The 26019-nt window shown below is 40.8% G+C and overlaps 1 protein-coding gene across 1 annotated transcript in view; it reads right to left on the reverse strand.

Moving 5' to 3' along the window:
• Positions 1-428: 428 nt before the first annotated feature.
• Positions 429-26019, reverse strand: part of sppl3 (signal peptide peptidase 3) — a 187613-nt gene continuing 162022 nt past the window's right edge. Inside the window, exons 7-11 of the mRNA XM_078226960.1 lie at positions 23339-23445; positions 17870-18033; positions 10243-10430; positions 8856-8965; positions 429-2176 (exon numbers count right to left, since the gene is read on the reverse strand). Coding sequence (XP_078083086.1) covers positions 2105-2176; positions 8856-8965; positions 10243-10430; positions 17870-18033; positions 23339-23445 — 641 coding nt within the window. The 3' untranslated portion in view covers positions 429-2104. The remainder of the gene's footprint in view (positions 2177-8855; positions 8966-10242; positions 10431-17869; positions 18034-23338; positions 23446-26019) is intronic.

The raw sequence follows: 26019 nt of genomic DNA on the forward strand, positions 1-26019 counted from the left end.
AATCATTGTCACAGCATCAGATAACTAATAATTATATCTACAGGGAGGGAGTGTGGGGAAGAAATGGTGCAAGTGTACATAAAATTATACTGTGCAAGTATACAGAAGAACTTTCATTATGTGGGAATGTGCAGTAATATCTTCATAGATCACTGCAACATAGAAGTATTTTATAATCTGCAGAAAAGTAACTGACTAAGAAAATGTTTCTACAGTAATTTAGTTTTTTTTAATCTAATGCAATTCTGCTATAGCGAACACTTCAATAGCAACTTTGGCTTTTTATAATGATGCATGTTTTTCAACAGAGACAGGTAATCCGGGTGAAAATATTTACACCAACACTCATTTCAACTGATTTATCCAGTGATTCCCCACTGCCAACATCCCAAATCCACAAATTAACGCCATTCGGACAAAATCCTTCTCTCAGGATATTTGCAGTAAACACAAATGACTGCTTTTATTAAAAAGTAATCTTACAGAACACTAAAATAAACCACACTGGTGCACTTAAACTTTTGGTTTTATTTACAAAGGAGTCTCAACTGTCCATTTTATAGAGATGAAAGGTATTGTTCATTTCCAGGGCAGAAATACACTCCTGGTGTACAAGGATTGTAGAGTAACCATTCAGTCCATCTGACTGCTTTCAGTAAAGCCATAATCTATAAAATGGCTTCATCAACTTGTCTAGTCTACAGCACAAAAACATCACACTCAGTTGTTTTCGGGAAAAGAAAACACTTCCTTCTTTAAAAATAACAACCTGACACTGTGGGTGTATGTTTAGGATAATGGGTGGGTGGTGGCTTTGGCGCATGGGGGGGGGGGGGGGGGGGAGAAGGGGATGGTAGAGAAATAGACAGGTATGGAGGAAGAACTCGAAGCACTGTTTGAATTAATTCAATTTGGTTCCAGGCCTTGCACTCTAACAGGCAATCTCTGGGTCTGAAGGCTACCGTTGCCAACTTGTTCACACAATGATGATGGAAGTTCGACAGGCACGCAAACTGCCAGTTTCGTTTGCACGCTATTGTATATTAAACTGCTGCTCCCACAGCAGCTGAAGTCAATGCCTATCAGAAAAAATTCTGTGAATCGAATACAAACCCAAGATACAAAACAGATACTGCTTGTAAACTTGGACCAGATTACACTTATCAACAGGTATGGAGAGCTAACGACACACATTTAAACAAATGTATACAAAAAAGAAATATTTACAAGGATACACCACTACAATCAAAAGGGTTCAGATAACGAGTACCGCTATGATACATGCATTAGCTAAATGAAACAAACCAAAAAAAGAAACAGGGAAAACTATAAAAAAGTTTTTTTTTTGCTACACCAATCATAATTGTGCAAGATCAACTGGGGGTCATGAACATAGGTACAAGTGCAAACTACAATTACATTTCTAAACTCACATATTATGGTATAAGGAGCATCTTGGAATAGGGAACAGTGGGTCTTATACTGAAGCAATATTTAATGCTATACATGCTAAAATTTACAACAGGCCACTTAAGTACACAACATGATTCATCTTGGCATCTTTACCTTTCTGGATCATTGCAACAAAACATCAGGTGTAAAGTTAATTACAGCATAGATTTTATTGCATACCCAACTCCTGTCTGTGGGGGAGAAAAATGAGTCACCACACAGATAATTACTGAATTCAAGATATGTCGCTGCCTTGTCTTCTTCTTCAGGCTAAAGTTCAAGACAAACTGAATAGTTGTTGACTTGGTGCTGGTCCCTTTAAACAGGCTTCTTCAAAGTTGTGTCTTCTATATGGCAGCTCTATGTACAAGATTAGAATTGACATCTTGTCATTAAAAAGGAGGGTTTCTTTGTGAATTTTGTAATATACATGGTAGGGCGAGAGTCTGTTGCGAATCCAAAGACTGCCGGTGGGTTGGATTAATTGTACAGGGTCTGCATTCCATAAAAGGGAAAAAAAAATTTCCTCCACAACCTTTTTTGTTAACACTTTAAGCACCAATCATGTTTGATGAGAAGAATGAAACCACATGACACGAATCTTCTGGTGCCCAGCATAGATCACTCCTGCTCTCGGCTGCACTTCATCCCATCATACTTCCAGGAACCTTGAGCTGTTTGCCTTGGAGTGGAATGGCTCTGACCACATACGCCGTAGATCACCCTGAGCAACACAGCACACAACACACACAAGTGGTCAAAAACTGCATTTATAAAACATCTTTAATGTAGGAAAATGCCTCAAGGCGTTTGACAGGAGAGTTACCAAACCAAATTTGACAGCAAACCACATTAGATGATGTCAGTGAGAGACAAGTTTAAGAGGGGGGGGGAAGAGAGGGGTTTAGAGGAGAATTCCAAAATAAAATCACCCACCCCATGCCCAACAAAGGGGCGCTTTGTTTCAACCTTTTTTCCCCAGAGGAAGGAATCATTCCTAGCAGATGCCAGGACAGATGCTTTACATTCTTATGAGGGGACAGATGGGCCCTCGATTTGATATCTCATTGAAATAGACAGCACCTCCCTAAGTACTGCAGACTCAAGTCTCTGGAATAGATTTGCCACAAAATGCTAAAATCTTTATTCTGCATCAACTGATGCTGAATTATCTCACCTCACTGGGATTCGAAGTAGAAAAGGTTTCTTAATTCCAGGCACCTATATCATTGCTTTTAGTGCAAAAATACACAAATATAAATTTCAACAAACATTTCTGTCACCAGGTTCAGAGTCTGGTTCTCTGAGCCTGTTGGATTTTTTTGTGCTTGGAGCATTGGCCTTGGAGGAAGTGCAGAGAAGGTTCACCAGGTTGATACCAGAGATGAGGGGTGTTGATTATGAGGAGAGACTGAGCAGATTGGGTTTGAACTCGTTGGAATTTAGAAGGCTGAGGGGGGATCTTATAGAGACCTATAAGATAATGAAGGGGCTGGATAGGGTAGAGGTGGAAAGATTCTTTCCACTTAGAAAGGAAGTGAGAACTAGAGGGCACAGCCTCAAAATAAAGGGGGGTCAGTTTAGGACAGAGTTGAGGAGGAACTTCTTCTCTCAGAGGGTGGTGAATCTCTGGAAGTCTCTGCCCACTGAAGTGGTGGAGGCTACCTTGTTGAATATGTTTAAATCACGGATAGATGGATTCCTGATCGGTAAGGGAATTAGGGGTTGTAGGGATCAGGCGGGTAAGTGGAACTGATCCACTTCAGATCAGCCATGATCTTATTGAATGGCGGGGCAGGCTCGGGGGGCTAGATGGCCTACTCCTGCTCCTAATTCTTATGTTCTTATGTTCCCTTTGGTTGTTCCACAGAACACTTTGATGCAGAGTCAGGTATTTTAACCTTAGAAACTAGATTACTATGTAGCACCATGAAGTTATATCAGCAACTTAACGATTGAGATGCACAGATGTTCCAACTTCAAAAGCTCTTTGAAAGAGCTCAAGATAGAAAGAGATATGATAGATAGAAAGAGATACGAATGGCAGATGGAGATTAATTTAGACAAATGCGAGGTGATGCATTTTGGTAGATTGAACCAGGGCAGGACTTACTCAGTTAATGGTAGGACGTTGGGGAGAGTTACAGAACAAAGAGATCTAGGGGTACATGTTCATAGCTCCTTGAAATCAGAGTCACAGGTGGATAGGGTGGTGAAGAAGGCATTCAACATGCTTGGTTTCATCGGTCAGAACATTGAATACAAGAGTTGGAATGTCTTGTTGAAGTTGTACAAGACATCGGTAAGGCCACACTTGGAATACTGTGTGCAATTCTGGTCACGCTATTATAGAAAGGATATTATTAAACTAGAAAAAGAGTGCAGAAAAGATCTGCTAGGATGCTCCCGGGACGTGATGGATTGAGTTGTGAGAGGCTGGATAGACTGGGACTTTTCTCTCCGGAGCGTAGGAGGCGGAGGGGTGATCTTATAGAGGTCTATAAAATAATGAGGGGCACAGATCAGCTAGATAGTCAATATCTTTTCCCAAAGGTAGGGGAGTCTAAAGCTAGAGGGCATAGGTTTAAGGTGAGAGGGGAGATACACAAAAGTGTCCAGAGGGACAATTTTTTTAAACACAGAGGGTGGTGAGTGTCTGGAACAAGCTGCCAGAGGTAGTAGTAGAGGTGGGTACAATTTTATCTTTCAAAAAGCATTTAGATAGTTCCATGGATACGACGGGTATAGAGGGATATGGGCCAAATGCGGGCAATTGGGATTAGCTTAGGGGTTTTAAAATAAAAAAGGGCGGCATGGACAAGTTGGGCCGAAGGGCCTGTTTCCATGCTGTAAACCTCTGACTCTATAGACAAGGTGCTAATTGCTTCTACCAATATCTGATGCAATTAAACTTGCACAACTATCTCCCTATGATAACTCAAGGCAAATAGTGGAATTAACTGCAGAATGACTTGCTGTTTTTGTGTCTAAGCTGCCCATCAGGCTAAGCATTCTAGAATCTGGCCAACAAGGCAGGTTTGCTAGCCCTGGGCTGTTATCGGGGAAGTTGCTACTGGCTCCAGCAGCTTATTGATTACAACAATTCACTGATCCAACTTCTATCCACCATGCTCAACTATGGAAACAACTGCATTACAAAGTCTTGAAATTCAACACAACGAAGGAAATAACATTTTATTCAAATCACTGTTTGATCACAAAATTTATTCAGGGACTTTTTCCACAGTATCACAGAACTATTAGGCAATTCACCTTGTCGTGTCTGCACTGACTGCGAATGAGCAATTCACCTTAACAGTGAAGTTTATTTATTAGTCACAAGCCAGGCTTACATTAACACTGCAATTACTGTGAAATTGCCCTAGTCGCCACATTCCAGCGCCTGTTCGGGCCAATGCACCCAAGCAGCACATCTTTCGGACTGTGGGAGGAAACCAGAGGAAACCCACGCAGACACGGGGAGAACGTGCAAACTCCACACAGACAGTGACCCAAGCTGGGAATTGAATCCGGGCCCCTAGCGTTGTGAGGCAGCAGTGCTAACCACTGTGTCACCCTGCCGCTAGGCTATGTGCCATTCCCCTGTCTCCCCGCAAACTACACAGAGATAATAATCCCATTTTCTCTTGAACACCGCAACTGACCCTGCCTCCACCGCACTCCAGATTGTAACCACGAGCCAGCTATGTGACAAAGTTTCTCATGTCGTCAGTTTCTTTGGCCAATTACTTAAATCTGTGCCCTCTCATTCTCAATCTTTTCACCAGTCGGAACAGTTTCTCCCTTTCTACTCTGTCCAGACTCATGATTTTGCATACATCTATCAACTTTCTCCAAAGAAAACTGTCCCAACCTCTCCAATCTATGATAAATTAAGTTCCTCATCCCTGGGACTATTGCATCTTTTCTGTGCTCTTAATTGTACTTTTATCGCGTTAGAAGTTTTTTTTGAGGGTATGTCAGCTTTCTTTTGAAGCTGTTCAATAACTTGTTCAAGTTTTCAAGTTACATGCATGGCACTTTACAGGTCAAACTATATCTTGAACATTGCTCTAGTCACCGAGAAACAAAGGAGATACTGAAGACTGTATTGGCGGCAGTAGGGAAAAGGGAGCCACAAGCCCGGTCCCTAGTGTTAAAGGACTATTGGAAGAACAGGTAGGTGAAACATTGACTTGTGAAAAGATGGCAGAGGGCTGATCTGAAGCAGCATGCAAAATAGTTAAAGGGACCAGAAACAGTAAATCCCCAATACTTAAGTTCAATTCTCAGTAAGGCAAATGAACACAATTCAAATTAGTCAATGGTAAATTTAGTTCAGGTACAGTATCAGAAAATCCTTCTTCACAGACTTGGAACAGATTCCTAGAGAACAGTGGAGGTGAAAAATCATAGAATCATTTGTAAGGAATTAGATGTTGAAATCGAGGGACTGTTGGATGTTTCTGGATGGACGAATTGGGATGGCTCAAGCAGCTTTTTCATTTGTGGTTATCGGATGTGATTCTGATCATTCACAAAGTTGCTGTCTTGGACATACAGGTTGTTTCTTAGGTGGTTCAGTAGGCGTCATGATGACATTGAATGTCAGCACCAAATACAACTTGTTTAGAACACTTTCAAAACAATTTTCCTATAATATCATAACAAGCAGAAACTCAAATTGAATATATTTTAGACATGGGTTTCCTCCGGGTGCTCCGGTTCCCTCCCACAGTCCAAAAGACATGATGGTTAGGTGTATTGGCCATGCTAAATTGCCCCTCAGTGTACCCAAACAGGCGCCGGAGTGTTGCGATTAGGGGATTTTCATGCCCGATGTCTAAACACTCCACTCCAAAGCCTCACAGCTGTGACAGCATAACTGTTGTCCAATTGTCATTTGGAAGCGGAGTATTGCCGAAAAAGACTGAGGTTTTTCATCTTGCATTCATCAGGACAATCGGAAGAATACCAATGTCAAAGCATTCTTGTGATTGTCCTGATGAATGGTGGATGAAAAGCTTTGACAAAATGTCTTGTTTTTAGGGATAAAGTAAACTAAAGTTTATTTATTAGTCACAAATAAAGCTTACATTAACACTGCAATAAAATTACTGTGAAATTCCCCTAGTCACCACTCTCCGGCGCCTGTTCGCGCCAATGCACCTAATCAGCATGTCTTTCAGACTGTGGGAGGAAACCAGAGCACCCGGAGGAAACCCACACAGACATGGGGAAAACGTGCAAACTCCACACAGACAGTGACCCAAGCCAGGAATTGAACCAGAGTCCCTGGCGCAGAGGCAGCGGTGCTAACCACTGTATTTCAGGAAGAAAAAGAGCTTAATCCCTCTGGTGAAATTGTATTAAAAAGGTAGAATCATAGAATCTCTACAGTGCAGAAGGAGGCCATTCGGCCCATCAAGTTTGCATCGACCATAATCCCAACCAGGCCCTATTCCCATACCCCCACGTATTTACCCTGCTAATCCCCCTAACACTAGGGTCAATTTAGCATGATCAATCAACCTAACCCATACATCTTTGGAGCAAGTAGTCTCCCTCACTGCAACGCTGTATAGTTTATAAAGTACATCAAACTTTTAAAGCAGAATAGGATAATTTTTCTGATATGTCAGAAAGGCCTGCTGCCTGCATTCTCTCCTTTTCCTGGTGTGGAGTATTGCAGCTAATTCATTCCCACACACCATCAAAGGGAATAAAATGAAACACAATGTCTCTGATCACTCAATTTCCCCTTCCATATTAACAATCCAGTTCCGTTTCCGTAGAAAGTGTCTTTCTTTTGTCTTACTGTAAACTCTAGCTATTCAAATTCTGTAAAAGTCAATGACAGAAGTTCTAATTATCAGTAAATGAGTGAAGAAAAAGCAGACTTTGTTTTAGATACCAATTAGATTATACACAGTAAAGGGCCACACTGCCTTCTTGAATCCAGACCATGTGTGCTTGCTGCTCATTAGCATTCCGTGTAGTCAGTTTCATGTGTTTTACTTTGGTAACAAATCTTACAGGACTTTCTTCAAAGTGATTAAACAATAGCCAATTTCTCCATGATCTTTAGTGCTGCTCATTAGCATTCCGTGTAGTCAGTTTCATGTGTTTTACTTTGGTAACAAATCTTACAGGACTTTCTTCAAAGTGATTAAACAATAGCCAATTTCTCCATGATCTTTAGTTCTGCCAAGCACATCTAGTCTCTATGTGTAGATTACAAGGGGTCGCAGTCTCAGGATATGGAATAGGCCATTTAGGGCTGATGAGGAGAAATCTCCTCACTCTCACAGTGATCAATCTGTGGAACTACCACAGAAAACCTTGGAGGTCATGTCACTGAATATATTTAAAAAGGAAACAGGTTTCTAGATTCTACAGGCATCAAGGGGTATGGGGAGAGTGCGGGAGTATAGTATTGAGATAGAGGATCAGCCACGATCATATTGAATGACGCAGCAGGCTCGAAAGGCCAACTGGCCTACTCCTGCTCCTATTTTCTATGTTTCTATTATGCAACTTTTGTCACAGGCTATTCTTTCTTTCACTCCATCACCTCATTAGTTAGAATCATACAATCCTACAGTGCAGGAGGTGGCCATTCGGCCCATCGAGTCTGCACCAAACACAATCCAACCCAGACTCTACCCCCATAACCCCATGCATTTACTCTAGCTAGTCCCCCTGATGCTAAGGGACAATTTAGCATGGCCAATCCACCTAACCCGCACATCTTTGGACTGTGGGAGGAAACCGCAGCAAACCCACACAGACACGGGGTGTGTGTGCAAACTCCACACAGACAGTGACCCAAGCCGGGAACTGAACCCAGGTCCCTGGTGATGTGAGGCAGCGGTGCTCACCACTGTGCTACCATGCCGCCCCCACGGTTCCCCACGTTACTTAGTTCCATAAAATGAATAGTAGAGATAAAATAGACAACTATGATATTACATATAAAATCAGTGTTGAAACCTCATGCCATAAAGTGGTGACAGTTATTGTTGCTATGTTGTTATATGAATTGGCAAAAAAGGAGCTTTACTCAAGTGCATTCCTTCTTGAACACCCAAAATGTTGCATTTTGTAACAAAAATATGCCACATTTCCCAATGGTCCTTAATTTTGAGGAAAGTTAGATGACGCTATGGTTGGATTAAGCCTTGAGAATTTGCAGAGTTGCAAAATAATCTCAGTTGCATAAAAACACCCATCAGCAAATAGTAGGCAAGAATTGATAATAGAAGAGTAGCAATGCCAGATTAAGTTGGATAAGGATTGATAAGAAGAATAGGGGGTGAAGAGGAGAAAGGTAACAAGGTGGTAAATAACCTGAAAAATTATCAGCATATTGAAAATTTATTTGGCTTTGATATTCTACTCACCTTTAAATAAGCCATGGTAAGAAGGGGTAACAGTGTAAACGGAACAAGATACAGGAGTGCAGGCTGGGCAGCCCGGTGAATTCTGGATGCTACAGTCGCTGTCAGAAGACCTAAATTAAAAGAGATTATCAGAAAAAGTATGTGTTCTAAACTAATTACCATGGAAAATTTAATATTGTATTAAAAGTGTACATCTATCCTCATTTACCACTCCTGGTGGGTAGCTAAAAATGGTATGCTAAATAAAAATTGTTCAATGAAAATCACTTTCTCATTAAAAAAATTCTAATTATAGTAGATTATGTTTTTGACTTGTGATTTTTACATTTAAAACCTATTAGTTGCCTTGAACCTGCCTGGTCCAAAAATCCTCTCACTAACTCTTCATCTAATTTGTTCAAAATATTTCCTGCTCACCTCTTCCCACCTCTAGCTTTGATGTGGAGATGCCAGCATTGGACTGGGGTGGGCACCAGGTTAAATCCAACAGGTTTATTTAGAATCACGAGCTTTTGGAGCACTGCTCCATCATCCTTCTGATGAAGGTGTAGACCTCTAAGCTTGCTGACTCTCAAACTCACCGTTTCCCTCACACCCGCCTCCCACTTGCCACTTCCATTCCTCCCTACAGGGAGGTGCATTTGTGTGTACAGGAAGCTGCATATATTAATACACAGGGCCCTGTTCTTTGCAGACAGAAAGAACATGTAAACTCATTGCACCTATGTCAGCTAAACAAAGTGATAGCCATTCGCTGGTTCATTCTTCAGGGCAAGCCTAGGCCAGTTACAAGTTGCCTGGTTTAGATTTCGAACAATGCTTTGCAGATATCTGTCAGTCACCACTAACTGGTGCATTCGCCATGGCAACGCTTCTACTAATCAACATTCTCCTCACATACAGTATAGATTTGGTGTATTCCCCGACATTGTATTCTTGCCAATGTCCTGATGATTGAAAAGCTTGACAAAAGATATCTCTTTTTTCAGCAGTAACAATTCATCGACAATGTTGCACTCTTTCAGTGAAGTACAGAAAAGCCTAGAAATGGCATAAAATCTTAGTGCGGCTTGAATCCATGAACCAATGATTCAAGATATATATATCATAAACATTAACAAATCTAAAAAAAAACACCTTCAAATAAGTGATAGAGGTTATGGGGTTTTTGAGCGGTCAATAGCAACCCAAGTTTTATGGGTCAGAGAGAAGGGTAGGTTAATGTTAATCGGTTTAAATAGAATATTTAATTAGAAATAGTGAATGGGAGCATTTTAAACATTGCGAAGCCTTCAATATCACTGCCTAGGTAAGCAGTCTTTGCTACGAGGAAACAATATTTTAAAAAATAATTTATTTTTATTTTCATTGAATTGCTTCCACTTACCTACAAAGTAACCAATCAAGGTACAGTGGAAGTACGACACCTTTTGCATACGGCCGGGTATAATGGGTGGGATCGCCTCGCTGTTAGATACTTTTTTATAGTTGTCATATCGAAGCACGAAGCACAACAGAAGCCCTGGCATGACGATGTCTCCAATTCCTAGCATAGAAAAGTGGGTGCCCGTAGAACTGTACAAAACAAATGGGCAAAGGATATTTAATACATAATTTTAAACTTTGATTCAAGGATTGATATTTGTAACCTCCTAAAGTTGGATAAATTTGATTTACATGTAATGGAATTTATTTTAGCAATAAGCTACTGGTAACTGAAAACCTGTCAAATGCTTAAACAATATTATTCTGTAATAATGAATGGATTAGCACTGCAGAAGGGAGTAAAAACAGGTTAGGTCAGAACACAATGATATCATAGAATCCCTACAGTGCAGAAGGTGGCCATTTGGCCCATTGAGCCTGCACCAACAATAATGATGCCTATTAGCAGACACCAGAAAGTTTTGAAACAAGTACCTGTGATAGAAGCAGTACTCAGTCATTTTGATTTGATTTGTCACGATTATTAACATAGTGAAAAGTATTGTTTCTTGCGCGCTATACAGACAAAACATATCGTTCATAGAGAAGGAAATGAGAGTGTGCAGAATGTAGCGTTACAGTCATAGCTAGGATGCAGAGAAAGATCAACTTAATGCAAGGTAATTCAAAAGTCTGACAGCTGCAGGGAAGAAGCTGTTCTTGAGTCAGTTGGTATGTGACCTCAGACTTTTGTATCTTTTTCCTGAAGGAAGGTGGAAGAGAGAATGTCCGGGGTGCGTGGGGTCCTTAATTATGCTGGCTGCTTTACTGAGGCAGCGGGAAGTGTAGACAGAGTCAATGAGTGGGAGGCTGGTTTGCATGATGGAATAGGCTACATTCATGACCTTTTGTAGTTCCTTGTGGTCTTAAGCAGAGCAGGAGCCAGACCAAGCTGTGATACAACGAGAAAGAATGCTTTCTATGGTGCATCTGTAAAAGTTGGAGAGTCGTAGCTGACATACCAAATTTCCTTAGTCTTCTTAGAAAGTAGAGGTGTTGGTGGGCTTTCTTAACTATCGTGTCGGCATGGGGAGACCAGGACAGGTTGTTGGTGATCTGGACACCTAAAATCTTGAATCTCTCGACCCTTTCTACTTCGTGCTTAAACAATATTGTTCTGTAATAACGAATGGGTTAGCACAGATTTGTGCTTCTGCACAAGGCAGTCATACTAACTTTGTGAGCGACTAAGATCTCACACAACATATTTTCATAAAATATATACAAGTATGCTCATTGCTATTTCTTCAGTTTTAAAACTAAACAAAATCCCTTAAAACGGCTGAACCTAGGTCTGTCCATGACCACCCCCGCAACTTCAAAGAGAGCTATACAAAGGCCACCTGCATTTAATAATCCTCATTGGCCAGAAGATGGATTAACTGTTAAGACAAAGGCCCAACAACATTCCATCATATCCTAATGGCTGAGATATTTAACAGCCTTATGAATCCAGACAATGAATAAACATCCTTTGTCAAAGATGGGGGAGAGGTGAGTGATATGAGCCTCTGGCTAGTGGAACAAAAAAATACTGCCTTGCTGCACAGCATAGCTCTGTCTGCTGCTTACTGTCTAACTAGCAGCCTCACAGACAAGGAGCTCTGCCCAGGTGGAAATCTTGGTCCCCATCCACACTGCTTCCTTTAGAAGCTCTGTGCCCTCGCCTATCAGACCGATTAATCTCTGCATGCCTTGCATATGAAGTCAACATCATCAGAAAAGTGAATTCAACACCATTGGAAAGTGAATTCTGCAACATTGGTTTTTAGCCTGCCAACCTCTGTAAAGGGCTTAGCTTCTGGACTCGAACTCATGAGAGCCAATATTTATTGTCTCTGCTGTAAAGACTTCTTTTCTCTATGCCTCTCTCTACATGTCCGAGTACGACCCCCTTTCGCATTTTGGAATGTGTGCAATAAACTAACCCTTTTTTAGTTAATCCTATCTTAAGTTTGCTGTGGGGTTATTAATAGAAAATTGGATCAGACAAAACTTGAGGGGTTGGGAAATAAACCACCGCTTATAAAGAGTGAAATAAATCAAAACACCTCGTTACGAACAAGTGGTGAGAGGCGAGATTAGCTTTGGGCAGCATGGTGGTACAGTGGTTAGCACTGCTGCCTCTCAGTACTAGGGACCCAGGTTCAATTCCCGGCTTGGGTCACTGCAGAGTCTGCACGGGTTTCCTCCCACAGTCTGAAAGACGTGCTGGTTAGATGCATTGGCCATGCTAAATTCTCTCTGTGTACCCAAACAGGCATGATGTGGAGATGCCGGTGTTGGACTGGGTTAAACACAGTAAGAGTTTTAACAACACCAGGTTAAAGTCCAACAGGTTTATTTGGTAGCAAATGGCATTTGCTACCAAATAAACCTGTTGGACTTTAACCTGGTGTTGTTAAAACTCTTACTGTGTTTACCCAAAAAGGCGCCAGAGTGTGGCAACTCGGGGATTTTCACAGTCACTTCATTGCAGTATTAATGCAAGCCTGCTTGTGACGCTAATAAATAAACTTAAACTTAGTGCTATTAAAACAAATCCCCTTCCTGTCTGTAACAATATCATACCTTTAACCTTAAATTTGATAGTAAAATACTGTGAATTTGGAAACTCACTTCAGCTAGATTCAAAGCTCTTTAAGCTATGTGGGAGAAGACAGATAATGAGCAAACATTTTCTGGTGATAGTGATTAGTTTCAAGATGAGATCTTCAGAGATTGGTAGCAACTCCCATCTTTAATGATTTGTGAAAATATACCCCAAGTCTGTGTTTCTGCACCCCTTTCAGAATTATACCCTTTAGATGGTACTGCTCGTCTTCTTTCTGTTCACCAATATGAACCACTTTGCTATGTTAAATTCCAAATCTGAACTGGCTTTTCTTAATTAATTCACACATCCAGTTTAGGATTATTGTTTCGAAAAGGTTCTCTACCACCAATGTTAAGCTGACTGGCCAGAGTTCCTGAGTTTATCCTAATGTCCTTTTCTGAACTGGAGTGTAGTATCTGCAATTTTCCGGATACTAGCACCATCCCTATACCCAAGGAGGATTAGAAGGTTATGGCCTGTACCTCTGCAACTTCCATCCTTACTTCACTCAGGAAACTAGACGCATCCCATATGAATCTAGTGACTTATCTAATTTTAACTACAGACAGCCTTTGCTGTGCTTCCTTCTTCATTTTTTAAGCCCTCCAGTATCTCAATTATCTCCTGGTTTAATGCGACTTTGTCAGTGCCGTCCTCCTCAATAAAGACAGATGCAAAGGCTCATTTAGTAACTCAGCCATTGCCCTTTGCCTCCATAGTCTCTACACAGTTCCACCTCTCTTCTTACTACTCATCTATTATTTAGATACCCACAGACAGCTTCTGGATTCCCTTTTATGTCAGATGTTAGCCTATTCTTAATCGCTCTTTAACAGTCTTATTTTGGTTTTCACTTTCCCTCCAAACTTCCTATATTTGGTTTGGTTCTCATGTGTACAACCTGCTACATCCCCATTTTCTGCTTCATTTTACTCTTATCTCTTTTGTCAGCCATAGAACTCTGGTGGGAATCTATGTTTACTGTACCAAAACATGTTCTCTGTGAAGTTGTCCATTGTTCAATTACATTGTTGTTCATCAACCTTTGATTCCAATTTACCCTGGTCCACATCTATTCTCAGGCTGTTGAAACTGACTCTCTTCCAGTTTAGTATTCTTACCCTAGCTTTTGTTAAAGCTAACCTAAACCATATGATAATACAACGAGCCCTAAATGTTGCCCTATTGACATTTGCTCGACTTAACCCACCTCACATCCCAGAACCAGATCCAGCAAAGCCCTGGTTGGGCTGGAAATGGGGCGACATGGTAGCACAGTGGTTAGCACTGCTGCTTCACAGCTCCAGGGACCTGGGTCGATTCCCGGCTCAGGTCAGTGTCTGTGTGGAGTTTGCACGTTCTCCTCGTGTCTGCGTGGGTTTCCTCCGGGTGCTCCGGTTTTCTCCCACAGTCCAAAGATGTGCGGGTTAGGTTGATTGGCCATGCTAAAATTGCCCTTAGTGTCCCGAGATGTGTAGGTTAGAGGGATTAGTGGGTAAATACGTAGGGATATGGGGTAGGGCCTGGGTGGGATTGTGGTCGGTGCAGACCCGAAGGGCCGAATGGCCTCTTTCTGTGCTGTAGGGTTTCTATGATATATTGATTAAGTTCTTCTGAACACACTTCTGAAATCCTTCCTGGTCTATTCTTTATACTGTTGCTATCCCAGTCTGTAATAGACTAGCTAAAGTCCTCCAATTATCACTACTCCAGAGTTCTTGCATCGATCTGTAACTTCTCTGCAAATGTTCTCCTCTATACCCTTCCCATTAGTTTAGTTGCCTATATACCCTGTAGTGCAATGGCGCTTCTATTGTTTAACGTCAGAATCCCCTAGATTCTGTCCGTGACACCATCAGAACATCCTCTCTCTATCTCTCCAGCACTGCAATATTATTCTTAATCTATATTTCCACAAACTTCCCCTTTCTTCCCTGAATATTTGTATCCAGGAATATTTAGTACCAGTCCTGCCTTTTTTGGAACCAGGTCTCTGTCATCCCCACAATTTTATATTCCCATGTGGCTAATTCCATCTGCAGGTCACCATCCTTATTTACAGTGTTACAAGTGTTTACAAACAAGCCCTCTCAGGTCTATCTGTCTTCTCTCCAAGTCTGACCCAACCTGTTTTGATTGCTGGACAGTACATTAGACAACATTTTAATAGGCTTGCATCACAGCAGGTTGGCCAACAATTCATTTGACTGGTGGAGATGTCACCAGGTCTGAGAGAAATTTGTGATTCTGCTTCCAATTACAAATAAAGCCACTAGTGTATTTCCTTGAGTATTCTGTTCCCCATATGCCAGTTTTCACATTGTGGCAGAGCACGGCTCCACAAATCCACTGCGTGGCAATTATATTCAACAACAATTTGCACCAATATGGTGTCTGCAACATTGTAAAATATCCCAAGGCACTTCACTGGAACATTATCAAACTTTGGCAGTGAGCTGCAGAAGGAGAAATTAGGGCAGGTGATGCAAAGATTGGTCAAAATAGTGGGTTTTAAGGAGCATCTTTAGATGGGGAAAACAAGAGACACGTGGAGAAGATTGGAGAGGGAATTCCAGAGCGGAGGGCCTCAGTTGCTAATGGTGAAGCGATTAGAAATGGGCAATATGCAAGAGACCAAAACTGGAAGCACATAGATATTAACATCGTGACGTTGCTCAACTGAGAGTCAACAGGGATGATAGGTGAATAAGAATTTATGTGAGGAATAAAATGACCAGGGTGAGGTTAGGGCCGGTCAAGGACAGTAGTGGGAACTTGTGTATGGAGTCAGTAGAGATAGGCGAGGTGATGAATGAATACTTTTCTTCAGTGTTCACCAAGGAGAGGGGCCATGTTTTTGAGGAAGAGAAGTTGTTACAGGCTAATAGGCTGGAGGAAATAGTTGTTCGGAGGGAGGATGTACTGGCAGTTCTGAATAAACTGAAGGTCGATAAGTCCCCTGGGCCTGATGAAAAGTATCCTAGGATTCTTTGGGAGGCAAGGGATGAGATTGCAGAGCCTTTGGCTTTGATCTTTGGGTCCTCACTGTCCACGGGGATGGTGCCGGAGGACTGGAGAATGGCGAATGTTGTTCCTCTGTTTAAGAAAGGGAATAGAAATGACCCTGGTAATTATAGACCGGTTAGTCTTACTTCGGTGGTTGGTAAATTGATGGAAAAGGTCCTTAGGGATGGGATTTACGACCATTTAGAAAAATGCGGATTAATCCGGGATAGTCAGCACGGATTCGTGAAGGGCAAGTCGTGCCTCACAAATTTGATTGAATTTTTTGAGGAGGTAACTAAGTGTGTTGATGAAGGTAGGGCAGTTGATGTCATATACATGGATTTTAGTAAGGCGTTTGATAAGGTCCCCCATGGTCGGCTTATCATGAAAGTAAGGAGGTGTGGGATAGAGGGAAAGTTGGCCGATTGGATAGGTAACTGACTATCTGATCGAAGACAGAGGGTGGTGGTGGATGGAAAATTTTCGGACTGGAGGCAGGTTGCTAGCGGAGTGCCACAGGGATCAGTGCTTGGTCCTCTGCTCTTTGTGATTTTTATTAATGACTTAGAGGAGGGGGCTGAAGGGTGGATCAGTAAATTTGCTGATGACACCAAGATTGGTGGAGTAGTGGATGAGATGGAGGGCTGATGTAGGCTGCAAAGAGACATAGATAGGATGCAAAGCTGGGCTGAAAAATGGCAAATGGAGTTTAACCCTGATAGATGTGAGGTGATTCATTTTGGTAGGACTAATTTAAATGTGGATTATAGGATCAGAGGTAGGGTTCTGAAGACTGTGGAGGAACAGAGAGATCTTGGGGTTCATATCCACAGATCTCTAAAGGTAGCCACTCAAGTGGATAGAGCTGTGAAGAAGGCCTATAGTGTGTTAGCTTTTATTAACAGGGGTTAAAACCAAGGTTGAAACTGGTCTGATTCAGCTTCAGATAGTTGCCAGAGGCTCAATTAAAAGGTTAACAGTCCACTTTCTTGAATGACAAGTCATGACAAGTTGCTTACTCACTTTCAAAAGTAATAATTCATTTAGAAATCAATAATTTTACAAGGAAATTTGATGGGCATTTGAAAATAATTAACTTGCAGGGCTACAGAAATCGACTGGGGGTGTGGGACTGACTAAATTGCTCTGATGGAAGTCAGCAAAGATTGCATGGGCTGAACAACCTCTCTGGGCCGTAAATGACTCCACAATTCCTAAATCTGATTTAAGGACAACTACCAGAAGGATTCAGGATGAAGCAAACTAAGAAAGGTCGGTCTCATGCCCATTTGGAAGACAGTCATTGTTTCATGACACACTGACTTAGCAACTGAAAATACAGTTACAAATGGGACAAATATGGACAACTTAGTCTAGATTGGTAACAAAACCATGTTTGCTCTCAGTACTTGAGCAGGGAAAAGCTGTTTTCATGCCAACCAACTTAAGAATTCAGAATAGCTTTCTGCAAAATGTGCATAGATACTCACTTTGCAGCTGAAGCAATACAATAAAGTTTCTTGCAGTTACCTTTAGATTTGTCTTCCAGATCATAGATGACACAGCACACATTGAACTAGGCCTTCCAGCAAACATTTACTTAAGTTATAGCAAGGAATGGCTGGATCACAACTAGATGGTAGCAATACGGAGGTTTAAATGGGTATCTTGTGTATGTTGATTGGTGAAGTAAAGGCCATTACTTTATTCCACTCCATTCTAACCTTTATAGCTACGAAGAACAGGCAAACAGTACCTCATAGTTCATCTCCATTTTCATGACTTCAATGCTCTTACAGAAAATCCTTCCAGTTAAATTAAATTGATGTTCACAGTGAAAGGCAATCTGAATGAGTATTCAGACTTCCCGAGAACATTCATGTTCAGAACTAAGAATTCAAATCAAATGCTGTGCCACAGCACTTACCTTGGGAATACCAATTTCCCAGGTAGCGATAGGCGAGGAACATCCCGTCCAACATTTGGGCCCAAGTGAAGTTTTCTTGACAGCACATCTAAAGGATTGTCAGCAGGCTGAGTGGCCACCTTCACCATCACATTGCTGTTGAAGATGTAAGCAGAGAAAAATACCTGAAAGGCAGAGGAGGGGAAGAGGGGCGGATATATTAATGATTCATAGGAGTTATAGAATCTCAGAATGGTTACAGCACAGAAGTATGCCATTTGGGTCCATCAAGTCCATGCCAGCTCGCTACAAGAACAATGGAGGTATACAGCTGCAAATGTTACTTCATTCCCTTTTGAAAATTATGATTGAATCTGTTTCCACCATCTTTTCAGGCAGTGCATTCCAAATTATAATCACTTGCTGCATAATTTTTCTCCCACTTGTCACTTTTGGTTCTTCTGTCAATAACCTTTAGATCTGTTCCCTCAGGGTTCAATGGGAATAGTTTCTCTAAGTACTCTAAGGCCCTTTATGATCTCCTCCCAACTTTCTATGCTCCAAGGAGAACATCCCAGCTTCTCCAATCTATTTTTGTACTGAAGTCCCACATCCCTGTAACCATTCTGCACTCTCTCTCCAAGGCCTTCACATCCTGAAGTGTGGTGCTCAGATTGGACATAATAGTCCAGTTTTTGCTGAACTGCTGTTTTATAAAGTGTCACGAGGCAAGTCCTTTACTTTTAAAAATATCACTTAAACTTTAATCTGGCTGGATATTTTGCAACTTGAAATAAGAACAAACTTCTCAAAAATGCAAGGCCACCTTCCAAGGTGAAGGTGGAAAAACAAATAAGTCACCCTCAGGGCAGTGAGAAGAAAGAGACATTTCCTACCACTCAAAGACCCATCAAAACTCATCATTGCCTAAGGAAGAGATGTTAAAATATTGAGAAAATGGCTGCCACAGATGGACTTACCCAACATCTCTTGGAAATACACAAAGGGCGAAGTCTAACAGGCCAGACTGTAGCCACTGCTGGAGGTTGCAAGAAAGTTTTCAGCAGAGGAAAAAGGCTGAAAGCTGGGCTCTCTCTCTATTTTTCAGAACAAGTGGGATACCCAGTTCGGAAGTCAACTTCACAAGAAATATACCAGCAAACTGAGATCTTGTAATAATTGCAACATCTTCTACATCTGATGCATCCATGAAACTAGCTAATCCAAATTGGCTGCAAAACTGAAAAACCTATGCCTCAGAGACAATGAAAGGGCACTTAACCATATATTATTTTAACTTGTCTTGATTGGACTCTAACTTCCCTTACTTCTGGCGTGTGTGGTCACCTTTTTTTCAGATTTAGTGGTTAATAAATTTGCTCAAGAAAGCCTTGTTTGATTGGCGCTTTATTGATCACAGCTTAAATAGTTAAATACAGTTGGAGTCGGAAAAATCCTTAACATGTGAAAAGACTTAAACCTTTGTTGTGACCAACCAAGACGGCTGAAGAGGCAAGTCATTTCATGCCTTCTTGCCTGGTCATAACAAAAGATTCATCATAACCTTCTTGCTTTTGTAAGCTATGACTCTTGTATACAACTCAGGATTTTTTTTCCCCTCAACCTGCCCTGCTACCTTCAAACAATTTGGCTACATTTAACTACGGTCTCTCTGTTCCTGCATCCATTCGAGAATTCAGTTTATACTGCCTCTTCTGTTTTTCCTATCAAAATCTATCCCTCTGGACTACTCTGCACCATATTTCAACTTCCACATGCTCAACTATTCCATCAGTCTGTCTATTTTCTATTAAAGTCCATCAACAATCCTCATCATCAGTTACAATGCTTCCAGGTTTTGTGTCATCTTCAGGTTTTGCATTTGTTATGTGTACACCAAAGTCTAAATCATTAGTGCAGTTCATTTACCGCTGCTCTGATTCCTCAGACAATTTTGTATCTATGCTGTCGCTGCCTCTTCTATCCCACGGGCTTCAGCTGTGCTGACAAACCTATTGTGCAGCACTTTATCAAATGTTTTTTAGAAGTCCACATAAACCACATTGCCCTCATCAGCCTTCTCCGCCACCTCATCAAGCTAGATAAAGACAATTTGCTTTAATATCTTTGCTTGCTTTCCTTAATTAATTCACACTTGTCCAAGGGACCATTCATTTTGTCCAAGATTATCATTTTTAAATGATCATTTCCCTACCAGGTCAAAATTGACTGTCCTGTAGTTACTGGGGTTATCCTTTATTGAAAAGGATGTAACATTTGTAGTTTTCCAGTCCTTTGGCACCACCCTTGTACACAAGGAGGATTGTTAAGATTATGGTCAGAACCTATGCAATTTCCATCCTTACTTTCCTCAGCAACCTCAAATACATTCTATTCAGTTCTGGTGACTTATTAAATTCAAGTACAGAATCTTTTTAACATTTCCTCTTCATCAATTTTCAGTCCATCCAGTCTCCACTTTTACTGTGACCTTGACAGTACTTTCTTCCTTCATAAAAACAGATGCAAAGTACTTATTTAGTACTTCACCCACATCCTTGCCTCCATGTGTGGGTCCCCTTTTTGGTCCTTAAGTGGCTCCTCTCCTCCTCTTACCAATGCTTTTGTGGTTTATATGCCTATAGAATAATTTTGGATTCCTTTTTACGTTAGCCGTTTCATTTTTGTTTGTTTGTCCTTTTTCTCATTACAGATCTGCTTTGAACCTATTCAGCCTGATTTTCACTTGTATTACCAACCTGATAGCTGTCATACACCTCCTTTTTCTGCTTCATCAAGTTAATTGTATATTAACTGTGCTATAAAGATTGGATCCAGTTAATCCTTTACCAACTAGCTTTCTGCATTATAATAATCTTATTCTCTCTCTCTTTCAACAGCCAGGGAGCTCTGGTTTTACTTGCCCTACCATTGTCCCTTGTGGGAATATATCTGGACTATATCCAAATCATCCACTCTTTAAAACACAATTACACCATTGCCTGCCAATCTTTGATCCCAATTTACCGAGGACAGATCCTCTCAACCTGTTGAATTTGGCCCTCCTCCAATTAAGTATTTTTACTCCAGATTGCTCCGTTCTTTTCCTAGTTAATCCAAATCTCATGATACAATGATCAGAGTTCCCAAAATGCTTTCATTCTGACATTTGTTCGACTTTACTCACTTCATTTTCAGAACCAAATCTAGCAATGCTTCCTTCCTCTTTGGGTGGGAAAAGAATGGATCAATAAAATTCTCCTGAACACATTTCGGAAATGCTGCTTCCCCCCGCAACCCAGTCTCTCTTTGGCTAGCTGAAATCCCCCAACTAAACACTACTCTTGCAACTTTCTGCAATATCCCTGTAAATTTGCTCCTCTGTATCATTCTCACTAATTAGTGGCCTCTGGAATATACCCAGCAGCATAATGACATCTCTACCATGTCTTAATTTTAACTAAGCATATCCTATCTTTGACCCTTCCAGGGGATTCATGCCTTCCATCACTGTAATATTCTAAAGTGAATATTGCCACCAACCTCATTCCTTCCATATCTGAACACACTGCATTAAATATCCAATCCTGCCTTTCCCAGAGACAAGTTACGACCATCACCGCTATATTGTACTCTCAAGTACACACTTATGTCTGTGGCTCACTGTTTACCCGACTTTGTGCATTTATACACACTGAATTATCTCTAGTAGTTTGCAACAGCAAAAATTGTGTTCAGAAGGAAATTTATTTTTGTTTCCAGGTTATTTATTGCCACTAATAATCTGAAAAATTCACATTTTTATTTGCTGCTTAGAACATTAATGCAAGAGGTTGACTGAACAGCTGACAGTGTTACTATAGCTTTTCAGATAAACAATATCTGGCTTCAGTTCTAGCATCAAATTGAAAGCACTTCTCTCTCCAGATGCTGCCACTTTCCTCCTAGGTCAAATCGCTCCAACTTAAAAACAGTTGGAAAGTTTATTAATCACAAATACATTTAACACTCTGAAGTCTAAACTTACTGGACTAATTATTATTAAGCTATTTAAATGAGACGTTCCGTAATGGAGGACACAACATGAGCTATTAGGTCTTTCAATTGATGTTGAATAACGATGCAAAATGACAGGTAGACCGATGGTTTACTTAGTCAAACAGTTGAGTCAACACTGTCAATCTGACCTCACCAATTCAGAGATTAGAATGGAAAGTAGACAGTTTAGTCTTAACTGCAGAATATATGGAGGCAGTGGAGGATGACAATATTGGTGAATTCAAAAAGGAGAGTGTTTTAGCAATGTGGCTAATGAATATGAGATATGGAATAGTAGACATTATTGACAGAATTCCAAGACTGGCCATATGGACTACAATGGTATCGATATTCCAACAAAATGTACTTGAGAGTTATTTCATCAGCACTGGCTTATTCAAACTTTTTTAAAAAAACACTTGCAGCACAGCAGTAATGCAAGTTTTTATTATAGGAAATGCAAGTATAATATTTAATGCACAGAACCAAAGCACCGTTAGATACAAAGATATAAAAGCAGTCATTCAGTACCACAAGTGCTGTTTGGCATCGAAACCACTGAAGTCTCAGGAGAGCCCAGATGGTGAATTTATTACAGTCGTGCTTAGCTGACATAGACTACAACATATGTACAACAATGTCATTATTCAGTGAAGGATTTAAATCGAGACAGAAGGGTACCATATCAAAGAACATTTTGTTCAAACTCAAGATGATGGTGTCATGACAAAATGGTTACAGCTGTCGCTGATCTTCGGAATAGATTTTGGTGTACTTTTGAAGTTGACACTCTGCACCTTGCAACCTTGCCCAAAATTGTTTACAATGGGCTGTTTCAATATCATTATCAAATTGGCCAATAGAAGCTCTCTTTTTATACATCAGCCAAACTAACTGCATGGTGCAGTATTAAGCTGCACTGACTCAAAACAATATTTGGTTTTATCTGGGATCTGAATTTCAGGGTTCAAGTGTTCTAGTCAGGGACCTTGATGAAAGTCTGATTATGGACTTCAGGTGAGAATTACAATCAAGCTTGACTGTAACCACCCTTCATATGATTGACCCACTGGTGCTGTCATGGCTCATGCATGAGGAATGGCCAAGTGGTTGATGAGGAGACATGGGATTGTACTCCAACACAACTCACCATCTTCAAGTGAGACAGAGTAGGGGAGTGGATCAGGGAAAGACTTTGCTAACCAAAGCCTCCTAAACTTAACATTTACCTAATGTATCAATGACATCTAATTATTTGCTGACATGCATTACGAGGTCACAGCTTATTTTCATTCTTACACTGAAGATTTTAAACAAATTAATTTTAATGTGTCTTCTCCATGCAAAAGCACAGAGATACAAAGTTGAGGGAATGTGTTTATAATTATGTAGTTAATAACAAAGCTGTAAAGAGCAAAGCTGTTACACGAGCAATGTTTAATTGCAACTTACCCAGAAGACATCATAAATGAGGAGTCCAGAAAGCAGCAAGCAGGAAACTTTAAGACTTGGCAATCGTACAAAAGCGATCATGGCCACACAGAGCCCCATTGCCAGAGCTGTAATAGAACACAAAAAAGTCACTGGCTAACTGCAAAGTTAGAACAGTAATTTCAGATTTACTGTGCTAAACATAGAAAAAAATCATTACTATTATTCATTTGACGTACACTTGATGGAAACTAGTCATATTATTTTCAATGATTCCCATAATTGATTCATTCAATGGAAAGATCGAGACTTTCTGGAAGGTACTTCTTGGAAGAGTTCAAATCCAGTTCTTTTTGGGGAATTCCATGCAGGTGTGATTTTTATACAGTGCTAGCAAAGATGCTGAAGTTATTGGAATGATTTGTGCAGACTACCCAGTTTTAGCCAGATGCATTGTCCACTGTAAGTAGCTTTCATTGTGTAGACATTATACTTTTATTTTCTATTTTGATGGCATGGCTGAAAATAACTATCAGCCAGGCTGGCAAAAATACTCTGCTTTTAGAATACTACCATGGATCCTTTCACACTCTAGAACCAGAGGACACAACCTCAGGCTAAAGGGACGATCCTTTAAAATAGGAGGCGAGGAGGAATTTCTTCTGCCAGAGTGGTGAATCTGTGGAACTCTTTGCCGCAGAAGGCTGTGGAGGCCAGGCCACGGAGTGTCTTTAAGACAGAGATAGATAGGTTCTTGATTAATAAGGGGATCAGGGGTTATGGGGAAAAGGCAGGAGAATGGGAATGAGAAAAATATCAGCCATGATTGAATGGCGGAGCAGACCCGATGGGCTGAGTGGCCTAATTCTGCTCCTATGTCTTATAGTCTTACTCATTGAACAGATAGTTTGATATTTCAAATGATATCTACAACAATGTAGCACTCACTCAGAACTGCATTAAAATGTCAACTTAGATCATATACTCGATCATATACCCAAGTCTGAGAGAAGGGCTTGAACAATCCATCTCTCGGGCTCATTTTTAAACTGATCAAGATGAAAGGCACGAAAACAGATTTATATCATTGGACAAAATCAACACTTACAAACCTTGGGACAGATGAACAGGGCATTAAGAGCGCCATAGGCCAGGGACCGGAGTTCGATTCCCAGCTTGGGTCACTGTCTGTACGGAATCTGTGCGTACTCCCCGTGTCTGCATGGGTTTCCGCTGGTTTCCTCCCACAGTCTGAAAGATGTGCTGGTTAGGTGCATTGGCCGTGCTAAATTCTCCCTCAGCGTATCCAAACAGGCACCGGAGTGTGGTGACTAGGAGATTTTCACAGCGACTTCATTGCAGTGTTAATGTAAGCCTACTTGTGACACTAATAAATAAACTTTAAAAAAATGACGGAGGGAACAGAATGAGTACAGGAAATCTGCTGGATTTGGTTGACTACAGAGATTGGTCACTGTGGCTCGCTGGCAGCATGTTGCTAAGCACAGCTACAGCCCAGAAAGTGGAGAACAATTACTGGTAAATAATTTTAGCATGCCGCACCAAAGGATTCCATTGCACCAGAGGGTACTAGCTGGGCTTATGCCAAAACAAAGCTGGCTAAACATCTGGGAGGCTTCCAGCAGAGATCTGAACATCTAAAACTCATGGGAAATGAGGTCACAATTTGTTGGTAAAAGTGTTGCCCTGCCCTGCTGATGAAATCCATCCCTCCCTTTTAACATTGCTCCCATGGGAAAATTGGTTCCGACTTACGTTGAGGTTTCCAGGAACGACTTTGTGTTGCAAGTTTGAGGACGGCTGGAGCAGATTTCAGAAGGACATAGACAGACTGGTCAAATGGGCAGGTTATGCAGGGAAATATGAAGTGATGCATTTTGGAAGGAAGAATAAGAGGGAATACATAAAAATTATGAGAAGTTTTGGATAGCATACATAGAGGGAACCATTGTCACTGGAAGACAAGTCAGCAACCAAAAGACAAGAGAACTAGAAGTAAGTTCTTTCGCGTAGTGCTTTATGAACTGGAATGCGCTACCCGAAAAGGTGGTCGAGAGGGATTCAACAGTAGCTTTCAGAAGAGAATTGCATAAATAATTGAAAAACAGCAAGGGAGTGAGACCAATTTGTAAGCACTTTCAAAGTGTTGGCAAACACACTGGGCTGAATGGCCTCCTTCTGTGCTGTATGATTCTAATGACTAAGATTCATTTGCACCTCGAGGAATTTTACATGCAATATTCTTGGTATCATTTCACATCTTGGAAATGTTATTACACATTTCAAATAGGAAAAATCTACATAATTGCGAATAGTAATTATAATGCTTTGCCCACTCATTTTGAGAAAATGATATGAGTCGCATTTAAGAAAAAGGCATGCAGAGCAACAGTAATCACTTTTCAAAATGAAAATATCATGTTAATTCAAATTTATAACCACTTCATCAAGATAATGCATCAAAGCATTCTTTTTCCATATTCCCTCAAGTAATTAAAAAATCTCATTTCATAACTCAAAACAGAAAGGTCATTAACACAACACAAGTGTCAGTCCGATTAGTCATTAGAGTTCTAGCTATCCAAAGAGTTGCAGGATCTGTCCTCGGAGTATCACCCAAAATAATTTTGTATTGCCCTTTCTTCCTCTTCTGAGAGCACTAACTCATACCAATAGTGCCA

This window comes from Mustelus asterias, chromosome 13, assembly GCF_964213995.1.
Source record: "Mustelus asterias chromosome 13, sMusAst1.hap1.1, whole genome shotgun sequence".
In the NCBI taxonomy this organism is placed as follows: Eukaryota; Metazoa; Chordata; class Chondrichthyes; order Carcharhiniformes; family Triakidae; genus Mustelus; species Mustelus asterias.